General features: G+C 33.0%; 1 protein-coding gene across 1 annotated transcript; it reads right to left on the bottom strand.

The window, feature by feature from the left end:
* Positions 1–3578: 3578 nt before the first annotated feature.
* On the bottom strand, positions 3579–14644 carry LOC108199885 (probable acyl-activating enzyme 16, chloroplastic). Its single transcript, XM_017367898.2, has 18 exons — positions 14255–14644; positions 13051–13239; positions 12256–12370; positions 11482–11569; positions 10725–10936; positions 10268–10386; positions 9329–9478; positions 8706–8773; positions 7636–7741; positions 6705–6863; positions 6362–6415; positions 6204–6284; positions 5494–5631; positions 4772–4931; positions 4554–4633; positions 4129–4268; positions 3907–3964; positions 3579–3835 (listed from the first exon to the last, which is right to left on the bottom strand). The coding sequence occupies exons 1-18, from the start codon at positions 14447–14449 to the stop codon at positions 3743–3745; spliced, it is 2205 nt and encodes a 734-aa protein (XP_017223387.1). The 5' UTR covers positions 14450–14644; the 3' UTR covers positions 3579–3742.
* Between the last annotated feature and the right edge of the window lie 1620 nt (positions 14645–16264).

Raw genomic sequence — 16264 nt, 5'->3', positions numbered from 1 at the left:
TTCAATATGAAAAGAAATCACCAATTTAATTTTATGATTATTTGTAAAACATTAACAGAATCTGTGGTATTTCTTCAGAAAGCAGAAAGAGAAAGCCGAGATATATTGGACTATTCGGATACAGCGTGGAAAGATATGCACAAACTCCAAGAAATCTATCTCAATCAATGACGAGATGTCGAGATCCTCATTTGAACGGTGATTGTGATTTGAAATTTGTAAATTGATCTGGTATTCAAATTTATAAACAATGATAAATAAATCTCGTCGTAAAATCAATCCGAATCTCATATAACGAAAAAACATGATTGTCTTGTCAAACAATAACTAAGAGTATCTTCAATCCTTAACTAAAAACTAGTTGAAAAGCCGCGCGTTGCGGCGGGTTATAAAAATTATATTAATAATTTAATATTAATATCTATAAACTAAAATAAATTTACGGAAGCATATAAAAATTATATTAATGATTCAAAATTAATATTTATAAAAAAAAAATTTTATTTTATAAACATATCGATGCAATACTAATATTAATATATAAAATTGCAAAATTTGACTATAATTCATGAGTGAAAAAATGAAAATAAAAATATGCATGTAATTAACGATTCAAAGCATGGCAAATCTTAATTTTAGTTGTGTTTAGCATATGTGCGTAAAAGCCTGAAAGATATTGAGATGCAACTCCGAAACCATCCCTAATTTTAATGGGATAAACATTATTTTCTAGTTGTACGAACATTAATCATCTCGTTACGTATGAACTCCAATCCATTTACGGTTTATCAGTGATTTTTTTTATTGGTTGTCCGCAAAAATATCAATTTAAATTCATGAGATCGCGGTCTATAACTGTCCTTGCTTCCAAGTTGCAACAACCTTTATTTTTTTGATAATGTTACATATATAATTTTTTCCTCTGTACAAAGTAAATCATATAACAACATATATGTCCGATGAACAAAACAAATATTATAAAAGAATAACGAACAAACATATATCCCTAACGGTTAATTTATTGACATTTTCATCCATCAAGACTATATTGTTCTCCCGTGTTTGGATTTGTCGACTGCCACATCCGACGAACTCTTACTCTTATCCACTAATCATCTCTAACGCCATTCTAAGCATGTAGCATAGTGTAACTCATTATTGTATTAGATGGAGAAGACAAATAAGCTCAAAAAAAAAATTGTGTATGCTAAATTTTATGATGTCCGACCTCAATTTAGAGCATCTCCAACCATCTAAAGCCCTTGGCTAAAAGATGAGTTAGCATACTTAAAATAAAAAGATTTAGCCAACAGCTCCAGAAACTCAACTCCACCATGATCAGCTGTTGTCTATAAATTTAGTCAACCTCCAATGGATGGCTAAATTTGTCGAACCTCTACAGGTCTGTAAGAAAATCCGTAGGAAGATTGTAAATCATTTATTACCATATTGAACTGATATATTCTATTTTAACAATTTAAAATATTAATAATATACTACTTTTAAATTATAGCCAACCAATATAGTCAGTACCATTGAAGCAAAATGTCTTACAAGTTCAGCAAATTTTACATAATGTCTTACAGGTCCAATTTAGCCAACGATTATAGCCAATGCCGTTGGAGATGCTCTTATAGGGGTTGATTTGAGAAAAGACTGGTTATCAAAATACTTTCTATTTTTTATATACACCTTTTTCCAAAAATATGATGATACTTTCAAATTCTGATTTGATTTTGATATTTTGAAAAAGGTAATTTTGAAACTTTATTCAAATATATCCAAAACTAAAAAAGACCGTTTTTATTTTTGATATTTTTTCATCCAAAAATTCAGAAAAATAGAACGGAGCTCTCTAAGAGACGCCACCTAAACGCCCCATGCTTCTCCTTTATATAAGTATATATATATCCAAAACTAAAAAAGACCGTTTTTATTTTTGATATTTTTTCATCCAAAAATTCCAAAAAATCAGAAAAATAGAACGGAGCTCTCTAAGAGACGCCACCTAAACGCCCCATGCTTCTCCTTTATATAAGTATATTGATTTAATAGGTATATAAAAATAAAAAAAAGTAGTCAATTCTTCCAAAAACTCGCATAAATAAAAAAAGTTTATCAAATTTGATATTTGTCATCTAAAACTCATAATTCAAAGCACATCAGGTACGACCGCCTCTTGCGGGATATGTGATATTTCCTCGAGAAATGGATACTACAGCGTGTAGCGATTAAGAAGATTGTATTGGACAGCTCTGATAATTCTAATCCTAATCAATGTCGAAAACTAAGATTCTCTCAATATCTGAATCTCTTTATCCTATAAATTTAGGATTTCTTTTTAGACATGTGGACAGTAGACATTATCTCATTCCTGAATTCATTCTAGCCTGAAAAAAGTTCGGAGTTTGGATCGTCAGAGAATGAGAATGAGATTCGAGAATAAAATAAATATTTTAAAAGACATCTTTCAAATGAGATTGGATTTCACATTCTATGTCACTGATATACAAATCAAACGAGTTCATTAACATCAACCAACTTCTCCTTAGATTATAAGTTTTGGGCGTCAAAAATTAAAATATAACATATTCATGTATAATGAAACATACAGAATAATAAAATAAGTAATGGATTTCTAGCATGTGTCGAGGACATATATACAAAAATATTCACTTAGAGCATCTCCAATGGCGTTGGTTATGGTCATTGGCTAAATTGAAACTGTAAAACATTATGTAAAATTTGCTGATCCGTAAGATATTGTACTTCAATGGTATTGACTATATTGGTTGGTTATAATTTAAAAATAGAATGTTATTAATATTTTAGTTTGTTAAAATAGAATATATCAGTTCAATATGGTAATAACTGATGTGCAATCATCCTACAAATTTCTTACAGACTTACAGAAATTCGACAAATATATCCATCCAGAGAAGATTGGCTAAAATTATTTAAAGGGTTTGTATGGTTGGAGATACTCTAATAATTGTTTTCATATGGAATGTAGTTGTCAGACCCACTAGGAAAATCTAATAATTATGACGAGACAGAGAGGATATTCGGCATGATAGTATTGGACTAATGGATACAGCGTGGAAATATATGCAGCAACTCCAGAAAGTCTATCTTTATCAATGCCGAAACATAAGATTCTTTACAGATATTATTAAGAATTTCCCCATGGACTTTTCTTTATCTTATCCTCCTTTCTTCTCAGCCAGAAAATAATTTAAGGATGCTACACTTTTTCTTTTCAGTCATGTGCACAGTAGTTGTTCAAAGGTCGGATGTGTCCGGTAGATTTTATAACATTTCAACACTTCCCTCACATGAAATCTCATTTTTTTAATTAAAAAATAGATATCTCATTTTTTTAGTTAAAAAGTAGATAATAAGTTTTAATTGTTTTAATTATTCTAGAATAATTAATATGTTCGTGTCCATTCCATCAAACTTGGTGGATAAGAAGTAACACATAATCAAACTTCATGTTGACCCAGATCCTGAATTCGACTCTGAGTCCAAATTAATTTTACGCTATATTTTAGCAAAATTGTATGTACATTTTAACAAAAATATAAATGCAATAATTAGATGCCCGAACCAGTTTAACGTATAGATAGTTCTTTGTCAAAAGGATGATTGCTTGCAGCTGACTCGCTTCTATTTATTTTTACAATTATAAATACTGTGATTTGTAAGATGTAAGCATGCAATTACATTGCCCAAGTGGAATTTATTTGTACATGTTTTCTATCTGCTGTTTGTACTGAGCTACAACCCTGTCCCTCCTGATTTTCATGGTTGGAGTCATTAAACCGCTATCGATCTGCAATTTCGAGTTTTGTTAATAAATGTATGATCGAACTGTGAAGTTGCATTCGGGCAATGAAGACTTACTGTAAAAGGTTCATCGACCACGAGTATTGGCCCTATTTGAAATGAGCACTCCGCAGTCCTGGAGCAAGGAGATTTCACTTAGACAAAATATGCATAAGAGCACTAGCAAGGCTCGTTGTCCACGTAGAAACAATGAGAATGTAGTAGTTGCTAGGTACAAACATAACTATAAATGATCGACCAAGTGAAATATACAGTTGCATACGTAACCAGAAGACTTACCATTTCTTTAACTCCGCATATATAAGACTAGTCATCTGTTCCTTACTAAGTTCAGATGAGTCACTTTCTGACGAAGTTCCTGCTGTGGCTGTAATCTCTTCCTTGTTTGGAACAACTATAGCTCCAAGACGCCGCTGATCCTGTACGTATGTATAATATATCAGCTAACAGATGGATATAGTTTAATATCACCTTGTGGAGTTTCATTAACAAGTCATTCTCAGAGAGCAATAACGATTCAATTTCATCATTTTGCAATTTCATAAAGGGGAAATAATGGTATTTTATCATTTAGGAATTGTGTGGGGGAACCAAAGTAAGTTATTTTTAAAAAATGGTATTCCATAATTTTCTCTCCAGATCCGATTCTTAAGCAAGGGTTTTGGTTGCCAAACATCTATGCAAGAACTGTAACTATGCCCAACCTGACCAATTACGACAATTTGTTGGATCAGGGTACTCCTCAGTGAAGCTTCCTCAAGCTCTGCTGGTTCCACATTTTCACCTATTTGACAACATGTTAAGTTGACTAATAATGATAATAAATTAAGGAAATAGCTGGAAAAAATTCTAATTTAATCAAAGAATGTTGCCTGCTGACATATAATACCACATATTTAAAAAAATCTATTTTTACTGATACCTGTTGAGAGAACAATGGTATCTTTAGCTCGTCCTTCAAGAACTATAATGCCTCCAGAATTACGACTTCGCCCTACTGAGTGGTAAGGCACAATATAACCAATGTCACCGGTATTTATCCATCCATCCTCATCTAGGACTTGTTTAGTTCCTGATGGGTTCTGATTAATAAAGATAGTCAGCATTCGCTTGTTAGAGAAGCTTTATACTCATATATTAACAATTATGGAACCAAACATGTGATCCAGCAAGGTTTGAGAACAAAAAATTATTTCCATAATTCATGGTGAAATCCTAATCTGTTTTATCTTAGTCCATTCTACATGTGATAATGTGTTTGATTGGAAATTGTAAAATTTAAAATAATAGAAAATAATGATAATAATAATTTCTTTATCTATGAATAGTGACCATGTATTAGATATACAATTCGCAGTTATGCCGGACACCATTGATGATGCACCACCATTAGCTCAAAACCATTCCTCTCCACAGAGAAGGACAAACAGTGTTGCATGTTCAAGCTCACCAAAAAAAAAAAACTCTAATATGAGGTATAGAATTAATTAGGAGCCAAAAACTAGTGACGGATGTTGTTGCTTCTGTCTTTCTACATATAACTGGATATTGTGAATTTCTGCTCATATGTTAATATTTGTATCAGCACTATCAAGCTAAAACTGGTAAGCACAAGTTCATGATTTGGGAGGTGATATAACAAACCTTAAAGTATCCTTTCATCACTTGTGGCCCTCTAGCTTTTACAATGCCTTTCACTCCATGTGGAAGAACTTCATCCGTCAAGGAATCTACAACTTTTATTTCTGTGTGTCGAAGTGGACGTCCAATTGAGCCAAGAACCTTGAAATTGCATTTAATACATTGTCAGATGTACCAGCAATACAGATAAACATGGTTCAATAAGGAAATATTGAGACTAATCAACTATGAACAAGAAAACTTAAAAGAAATTTGGTAATTAAGAAAAAGTGAGACTAATCAACTATGAACAAGAAAATTTGAAAGAGAATTGGTTAAAGGGGACTATGGGCCATCGCAAGTACTGTAGGATTGCTACAAGACATGCCAACATTTTCCACTAAACAGTACCAGAAATGTTAGAGTAAGACCGGCCAATATCACCATATATAACCATCAGGATTGTTTGTAAAGATAGGAAATCAATGAAACAAACTCATGAAATGAACTATACTTGAAGAGGATTTCTGGGAGATAAATTATTACGATGGTATTGAAATTATTTGGTGAAAAAAGATGGATTGGGTTGAATTGGGCCTGCTCGCAGATAGTAAACTGCAATTTCAAGCCCTAACAAGGAATCTGGAATGAAAGAAAATCCATTGCTATCCAAAGAAATCTAAAGAAAGAAAATTTAAAAAAAAAAAAAACATGTGCTAGTATGCATTTCTTACATTGCAGCTTAGATGTCGACAAGCAACGACTGGAGATGTTTCTGTCAGTCCATATCCATTTTGAATTTTGATTCCAATTGCCTGACAACAAAACTAGTTTTATAAAGAGTAGCCACAGATTTTTTGTGTTACTCAGATAAAATGCAAAAGTTTGTAACCTCAAAAAAGCTGTCAACATGCGAAGGCAAACTACCACCGCCACTAATGCCAGCCTGCAGAAGAAAAGGTGGCATATCACTATTATTTACATGTTCTTTTATCTAGATCACAGATAAGATACCAAATAGTCTACACTTTGGGAAATAGTAGAATTTAATGACAAGTTAAACTAAAGTTCAGACAAGGGTAAGAAAAACAAAAGTTAACTTGTTAATTAAGATTTATCATTTGTCAAATAGAAAGGAAAAATATCTTATAGAGAACTTATTGCACAGCACTTTTACTTAACCCTACGCAGGTGTTCACACAGAGTCAAAAAAAAAATGATTCATTAAATTAAACCTTTGAAAGTCCAATAGCAGACTGAATTTTACTGTAGACAATCTTCTTTGCCAACATATGTATCGGCCACAATATAGCAGCAATAATCCTTGCCAGAAAACAGTCCAAGACACCAACAAGGTAAGAAGGCTGCTTCTGATTTTTTGTTAGACATTTTCCCTGCAAAAGGATAAAGACTTTAAAACAGCCTTTTGTCATGACAAAGTTGACCTATTCCATTCCAATTTTATACAGAGGGCCACAAGCAGGAATTTCAAAGTTCTGACATGGATTAGTGAACTAATAATACTTGAAAAAAGAGTAGATACTCGAAATATTAAATTTCAGAGTAATGAAATAGTAATAAGTATGGTCAGATGCATATATATGAATATGATATAAATTTGCTTTCCCTCTGTGTTCTCAAGGATCAGTTTAGTAGACTGAGACATTAGGATAGAAATAAAGCAATCAGGAATTAGCATCTAACTAACATGCAATTCAATGCGACTTGGTAGTTTGAAGGTCATATTTTAAGCATGCCAGCGGATAGAGGAATTTAGAACTATATATCTATGTAAGAAATGAATGGGACTTCTCTTGCTACAAAAACTATCTTGCATTCAGAACCAGACATGCTGAAAGAGGGAGATACACTTGGGAGTGCACGAAACACAAAGATACAAAATGTAAGCAGCAAGAATATAGGGAATTTTCTGAAACCAAAAATTTCATTGAACTCAGCCTAATATTGTACACCTGATCACGAGGGACACATTAACACCCGCAGCTATGGAAACCATTTACTAGATTTATAATGATATATTCATCTTTTATCACAAGGAACTAAAGTTCCTTTTATTAGGCTGGGCCTGTGCATCAGACCTATGGCTGCAAAAGTTAACAGAGCACAGAGCAATATGAGACGCAAATAACTGCGTTAGGGATTAACCTCATAAATCCTTTTGAACGCCATGAAAGCTAAACTGGTTCTTATAAATAAGAGCGCCAGAAGTTTACGAACAGCAGAGCTTGTAGAAATTTGCCTCTGAATCCCACTGCAGTGTGGAATATTGAATTAGACACAGTACACAATCATTAGTAAGAAGTATGGATTATAGAAACTGGTTCAACACTTCCACCAGAACATACTGGGTGTCTGGATCATCATGCAAAATAGTCAAAAATATATATATAAGATTAGGAGAGGATGAATCAGATAAGAAAAAATGTGAAGACATCTGGTATGTTGAAAAAGTATAAATGCAATTATATCCAAAGCAATGGTGAACTGAAAAAAGAAAAACGTACATAAAATTTTAAGATATTTAGAAAATTCAACATGTAATAATATTCAAAAATATATATTTTATCCTCGAATGAAAAAAAAAATTCACTATATTAGCAATGGTATGAGTGCTAAAAAGCTGGAAAGACAACTGAGAACAAATGATAAGCCTTCACTAATCCAGACAGTGTGGGGGAGGCCGGGAAGACGGATTATTATTTTCTTGCGCATGCAAGACCTAGATATTGTACATCTACTATATAATAACAAAGGCTAATTCAACTCATAGATATTAGTTTTGGTTCAAGAATTTGAAGTCACAGTAGATTTTGGGTACTGTATATTTATTGAACTCTCTATATGGGTTTGTGCTCATTCTCCGCATCTAAAATGTCAGCATTATTGACGGTACATGTTCATGCATGCAACATCAAGTAATAAAAGAGATACCGCGGGTTGAACTATAATAGAAGAATAAATTAAAATTTACACAATTACATCATCTCACAGGCTCACAATTTAGAACAGGTTAAGCACAGACAAAAAATCTTATAGGAAGAGGCAGAATAATGGTGGTAACAGAACCCTTCTCCACATTAAGAAGGTAGACCCTCAACAAAATTATACTCTTGGCACAAAATAGTACAGATCCTTGCTAATGGTTACATGCGTAACAATATTTTTTTTCCGGCATTAAGCTACAATTAGTGAACTTATGGTGAAAATTGATTTACCTGTAAAGTGTGTCATATACCAATGGAACAGATATCATATAATGAGGCTGATGTCGTCGCAAATCTTCCTGCATTGAAAACAATATCGGAAGTAAAGGGTTTAATTAGACAAAAACACCACAAAGCTTGTCATTCTAATTTTTAAGTGCTATCAAAGTATATAATATCATAACAGATCTAAATCTAGAATCTAGACCACTCTTCTAATGCATTTTTTAGCAATAGAAATGTGAAGTGGTAGTACAACTTATAAATAGAAAAGGTCCTACTAAATTGCATCTTATCCATTTCTACATTGAAAATCAAAATATTAGACTAATATAATCATTTATACCAGCATCCACAAAGAGCCTTCATAACAGATCTAAATCTAGAATCTAGACCACTCTTCTAATGCATTTTTTAGCAATAGAAATGTGAAGTGGTAGTACAACTTATAAATAGAAAAGATCCTACTAAATTGCATCTTATCCATTTCTACATTGAAAATCAAAATATTAGACTAATATAATCATTTATACCAGCATCCACAAAGAGCCTTCATAAGAAAATTATTTGAACATTTGTTTCCATCTTTCACATTCAGCACTACTATCCGGAATTTACAGGATAAAAGACGATACCTTTAGGTATCTAACTGATGTGTATACTTGCTTAATCCCATTGGTGAATGTAAAATATTCACAAGAACGCTCATATGCATGCCAAGGTGGAAGCATGCTAAGAAATATATCTCCAGGTACAGCAGGCACAATGTCCCCCAAGTTCTTTATCTGAGAATGAAAGAAAATTGACTATTAACAACAAAATCTCGAACTTCTTTTGGGAATATACGATAAATTTGTATGCACACAGACCAGAAGGAGCATATGATGTAATGATATCAAAGCTAGTCAATGCTTCAGTAATGCAGATTTTTAAACAATGTAAAAGTAGCTATACTCATGAGCTTCTTACATGGTAGATACTAGATAGCCTGAAATGTATTTGCACCATATTTATCAATATGTAGGTTAACAACTCAGTGATTATATGAACAAAGACGTGGCACCCAAAACTCTTATGCTATGGTAAGTGAATCGTCAATGAGACACAATAACAGTGACTTTAATGATAAACAAAGTGTTAAAAGTCTGATCACTTAAATTGGAAAGGGGGAGTCTGTGTGTTTAGAGCAGCAGACATGGAGTGCGACTCTGCCATGCGTGTGTTGTGTGTCTGTGTGACACAAAAAACTATTAGTAGACTTCTTAGAACAATAAGAACCCAGGAAAGAGAGTATTATGTCAATGTGCCCAAGATCCCATGACGGGATGCTTAATCCGAAACTTGTCAGTTCCTACTTTATTGGTCTTCCTGCCCTTGTAAGGGATCTATATTTTGGTGTAAAAATGTTGTCCTTATCTAAGCCCCTAACTGAGAACTGTTTTTTTAATTGAAGTTCTGATTTGTTTTCCCATAATTAAGATTTCTTCTTCAAGGGGATAATATCCACCAAGTATAGTTTCAAGTTGGAGGGAGTCTGTGTGTGATTTTGTGAGCAAGAGAGGGGCTAATCAAACCTGGTGTAGAATATTTGCATGTGTGAGCATCACACCTTTGGGGTTACCAGTAGTCCCACTTGTATACATAAATGTAGCAGTATCGTCTGAGCTTATGGCTTCATATGTATATTTTTCCCCTGAAATAAATATATGTGACAAAAATGCACAGCAACATAGAGAGCAAACCAATTTGTGAATACAACATTAATGGTGTGAATAATAAGAAGAAAAGTCAGTACGAAGATATTAAAGGTATACATCATTAAAAATCATGTATAATGTCACAAAATATTGTATTATGTGTTACTTCTATTATTGTGATGCCTACAAATGTGTGACAGGACATTGTTGAAAAACAAAGAATGCCAACAGCTCTTTATATGTGTTCATTTTTGACAAAAGCAATACAGTTAGCATTCAACAGTAGAACAAGACCTTCTATTCAACGTCTGATGTCGAATATAGAGTAACTTACTAGCATCATGCGAGTAAAGCAAAGTCATGCGACTTTCACGACCCAACTGTATGATTTCTTTATAGTTGTAAACAGGTACTTCATCAAAAAAGTTGCTTTCCAAGCACGATTTATCCCCCCAGAGAAAGATTACAAATCTCAGAGATGCTGCGGAAGAGAAGGTTTCTGCAATTCGGTTGAATAATTCAGGATTGTCCACGGTCAGTGCAACACTGCCACAAAAGTGAGCAACAGCAAACAAATACAGCTAAGAAATTTTACAAAGTGTATTCATGGGACAGATAGTAAGCCTCACTATAGCTAGCACACAAAATTTAAAATCCATCAATATAGCTGCTACATGATTCATGTTCTACCATACTATCAAATATCTCTGGGGATTCTCAATGAATTGCACTGAAATTTTAGGAATTTGCTAATGACCGCTGAGGTTAACCATCACTTAACATTTTACAGGGCAGTCACCATGGTATACGAAACTGCTAGTTTAACCAAATTTGTAAATGATCATTGCAAATTATAGTCTTGAAACGTTAACTGCAGACTGTCATGATTAAAATTAATTTTGAATTAAAAAATTACAACAAGATAAAGATATATTCAACTGTTTCGAAAAGGAAAAGGAGGATAAAGCTTTCACTAATATTAGGAAGGGCTCAGGTGAGATACTATTGACCTAGCAGTCTAGAACATCAAAAAATATAAGAGCATAATCTGGAGAGGAAAAAGAGAAACCTATAGTCTACATCCCAATAACCTTTCAGAATGGTTGTATATTTGCAACAACTCGTCGACTGATGATCGTGACCCCCTCACAACATTAATTGCTCCGGTTGCCATTATACCTGAAGTCATATACAAAAAGAACTTCATAAAATACAGAAATTATCCACATAATACAGTAATTCATAATTCATAAGCAAACTCCTACACCATAAATCAGTTACTATTATAGACGCAATTGTGATTTTAGTGTCCATTTATTGAATTAGACACGATGATATAATGTTTCTCAATTAGATCATGGTTGAAGTAATTCTACAATATGAGATTTAAAGCCATCAAGTTGAAAACATGTATAATTAATCATATCCAAAAAAAATATGGTTGGCCTTTGGACAACAAAGAAACGAGAAACTTACATAGAGACTGAGGTATTACAATAGAATGGACCATTTTCAAGTGGCCTCACATACATGTTTCCACCACCAAAAAGTAAATTTATTCTCCCATTTTTTTTTTTTCGATTTCTCTACTTTTGTAATATATAAAATTAATACATCATGTATACTATTATATAATACATTATGGAATAATGTATTCTTCCATTTTAAAACATATATTCCATATTGACTGACATATATTCATTTATTTTAGTCAATGTATTGGTAAAGACGGCAAATTATAAACTCTATTTTTTTGCAAAACATGTTATTTGCGTCCATTTGGCTTTTAAAAGTCGAGACATGTATGTCCCAATGAATGGCAATCAAAGAAAAAAAAAGTAAGTAGACAGTAAAATTGGCCTGACCTTGATCTGCAACTAGCCACCTGCATGAATTTTCCGCAAAAAGAGCAAGCTTTTCATATGGATTTAATCCTATAACTCTGAGGCCTTCAGAAAAGTATAAGATTTCCTCCTCCAGCTGCATTTTTCAATACTGAATTCAATTAAATTTGGTAATTTTTTTTCTGTAAGGCATTGCAGTAATAGTCATGTGTTAGGTCAATTCAACTATACATGGGGCATAAATGAAAATAGATGAATGCAATTTAAAAGGGGAAACCTTTAAACTGGTTAATGAATTACAAATGATAAACCATATATCATTATAATATTCTATATCCTATACAATTTTTGAGACATGTACAGGTTGGAAATTTGGCTGAAAATAGTAATCTTCACCATTCTAAATTCTTAGGTACCAAATTCAAGAATGTCCACCCAGTTATATTAGATGAATCATACTTCCTCGTGTGTACTATCAATGAACCATCCACAAACTGAAATAATATATAACTAATGTTAAGATTTCTATAGATCTTTGAGATCTGTGCTAGAATTTAGAAGAAATGACAAGTGAAAGAATGGATAACATGGTCATACAATTTTCCCCACACAGTACTTTCGAAGAAAACCTTTAGAAGCGATACAAAGATATATAAATACAAGTGGGTGACCTAGCTAGAGTTGAAAACGTAGAAACATCCAACTTATTTAATGACTGAAGGCTACTGATTATTAACATAGTAACATAAACAAGATGTATTGGGATGGAAGCAATCAAGTTCATTATCAGTTTATGATTATAAATGCAAAGCTGACCTGTTTATAAGTCATTTCAGTTGGAGGATCGTGATATGGGTCCACCAAAGCTACCCTATCACCATATTTTTCTGCCGAAGATCTCCATATGTCCGGAATGGCTTTCCATTCAGATGGCAACACGTTATCCTCAGAAAGTAATGTACTATCTAGAAAAGGCGAACACCTTCGAAGTTGAGTTTCCTCGGCCTAAAAATATAAAATTAATTATTCAGTAAGTAATGAGAAGATCGGTTGTCTGCTCACAAATAGCATCATGGAGGACAAATATAATTTTGCTAAAATGAATAACACGAGACAATATATTTTCTCTTTTTCAATTATAAGTAGTGTCTTAAAATATTAAACAAGTGGGATTAGCCACAGAAAGGGGCCAAGAGAGTTGCATAAAACAAAACTTAACCAAAAAAATGCTAAATTACGAAACTGCTGCTCACAAATAAGCTTCACTAATGATAATTAAAGTAATCTAATTAGGCCAAACATTCATGTATATTCCACTCGTAAGTACAGGATGCGAGGCAACATCCTTAATCCTTAAACGTCCTACTTCCATAATTTCAGTATGGACTAGTGTGCTCCAAGCTAAAATAGGCTTTAAATAAAATTACGAACAAAAAAGTGGGGCTGCACCCCAGTTGTTCCAACTTCACCAAACCCTTCCTTTAAAAGAAAGTTGGTTCCATAAAGACTCTAACTTTACCCCTTCTCTACTCTAGATAGTTGTTTTCCTAAAACTCCTGCTTTACCAACATCACTTCTCTACTCTAGATACTCATAACAAAATCTCCAGCTTCACCATCACCCCTACTCTGCTCAAAAGACTGTTTCCGTAAAGACTACAACTTTATCCCTCCCCTACTTCATAATTTTTCCAAAGAAAGCTGTTTCCGCAAAGACACGAACTTTATCCCTCCCCTACTATAAAGATATTACAGAGAGAGCTGTTTCCGCAAAAACACTAACTTCATCCCTCCCCTGCTCCAAAAATAAATTAGAGAGAGCTCTTTCCATAAAAACTCCAACTTTTATCCCTCCACATACTCTACAAACACTCCATAAAGTAAAAACTCAATCTTTTAGGGATCAATATTCAAAATATTACCATGCACCTTGAACACAATCAAATTCTTGAATAAATTATAACAGCAAGTAAAATTCACAAAATTGAGTAATTTAACAACATGGGCAGTCAAGAAACAACCTGTAATTTGCAAGAAACTCTAAATCTTGGACTTGACCCTGCACCACCACCACCAAACTTGCAATTCTCTTGCAAAAAAAATGGGCTTTTTATTGCCACACCCCTGGAAAACAAGAATTGAAATGCATTCTTATCACAAGATTTAGAAACAGAAGAGAAAGGAGGTGTAATCAGAGCTCCAGAAACCAGTGCCATTTCTCACTCAAAAAACAATGGAATTCTAATGATTATGTTAGATACACATCATACACTGGTCTGTAAGTATATGTAATGAAGGGATATTTTAGTACAACAACATAGGAAAACGTGCATCTGAAATTACTAAGATTGATATGGTAGAATAATTATATGATCAGCCTGTTGTAAAAGAAGGGAATCCAAATGCTGAATAATCATTAATCGAATAATTAGATATTATTTTATAATTATATTTGATATAATATATTATATAAAATTTTATAATAATTAATCTGATTTTAAAATCGAATCGAGAAAATATATTGCAGAGTTTAATTAGGAATTAATCGGTGTCAAATTTTTTTATATGTTTAAATGTTCCTATCTACTACCCAATCCCACCCTTGACAAAGATGGTAATACTTTAGTTCCAGTAGTGTAACTGATGCTTGTACTATTCAACTATCTTTGTTGGTTTGCTCGGTCATGAGGTGGATATGTCAAGGCTTTAATATATTATTTAATTTTTGACAATATCAATGCTTGAAAATCATTGTTGCATAATTAAGTAGGGCCATATATGTTAAAAATGATATTATAATGAGTACTTTAACTAACCGAAAAGACAGATTATGATTGTAGAATTGTTTTTTAATGGTCCAAAAATGGAAATAACACCGATTATCAACAATGACTAAGAAATGATTATCTACTAATTATACATTACTCATATTGAAATCAAGTGTTTTCTGAATAATATGGTGTATTTTCGCATCAGCTTTACAGCAATACACCTATAACATCAAAAATCTAACTCTAATATCGTCAAAAGCGTTTCTAATATTGAATGAGATACGGGTATCACGAGTCAGTACGAGCGAACGCTCAATACAAGTCGCATCTATTTGGTCAAAGGCCATAATTATACAATTTTTTTTGCTGATACATTATTGGAGGAGCTTTTGGAGAGCTGGAAAAAATTTATAATATTACAAAAGCGAATTTTTTTTAAGTTAAAACTGAACGGTACATAACATGAAGATTTTATTTTCTAACATCAACTGTAAGTCTGTAAGGTTGAAGTAGAGCATGAAGGTCTTGGTTTTCTACAATACAGACATAAAGAGATTATTAGCATTTAGAAACCAGAAGCATGGATGATCTGCACAAGGAGTCTGGGATCAACAGATAGGAATTGTTGATGCATGGCTTTAAAGCTGGACAGAAGTTTATACAGTATTTATCATGGCAGTGGATTCATTCATTCCGCTAGCAACTAACAATGCAACTCAGTCCTGAAACTTAACATCGCGACAGACCAAAAAGTACAGCTACCTGAAAGCTGAATTGTTACTTGAATTCAAGAATTCAAACTCTATCATATGAACTCTCTGAACTCAAAACATGAGCTCTACAGAGAAACTCTCTCTCCCTCTCTCTCTGATACTTTTACCTTCTTTTGCTAATTTCTCCTCACTCCAAGAACTCATCTTCATTCCAGTGATTTCACTTTGGTACCTAAAAAAATTCTTCTAGGCCTAACTAATTCAAAAGCTAAGTAAGAGTGATAATGCAAATCTTTCGCCATGGCATATACCCTATTACTTAACTGAGAGTAGTAATTTACATACTTTTTCTGCTCGTAATTCAAGCATTTTTAGGTCTATCAGATCTCTTTGATTCTTTCCCAACTCTTCAGAATCTGAGGCTTTCAGACAATAATCTTACTGGAGTATTACCAGAAACTTTCGCGGGTTCTCAGATTCAGATTCTTTAGTTGAATAATCTTCCATACATTCTTTATTTTTAATTTTCTCTGGACATTTTTGATTT

The sequence above is a fragment of the Daucus carota genome, chromosome 8, assembly GCF_001625215.2.
Source record: "Daucus carota subsp. sativus chromosome 8, DH1 v3.0, whole genome shotgun sequence".
Classification (NCBI taxonomy): domain Eukaryota; kingdom Viridiplantae; phylum Streptophyta; class Magnoliopsida; order Apiales; family Apiaceae; genus Daucus; species Daucus carota.
This window is presented reverse-complemented; position numbering and strand designations above follow the sequence as displayed.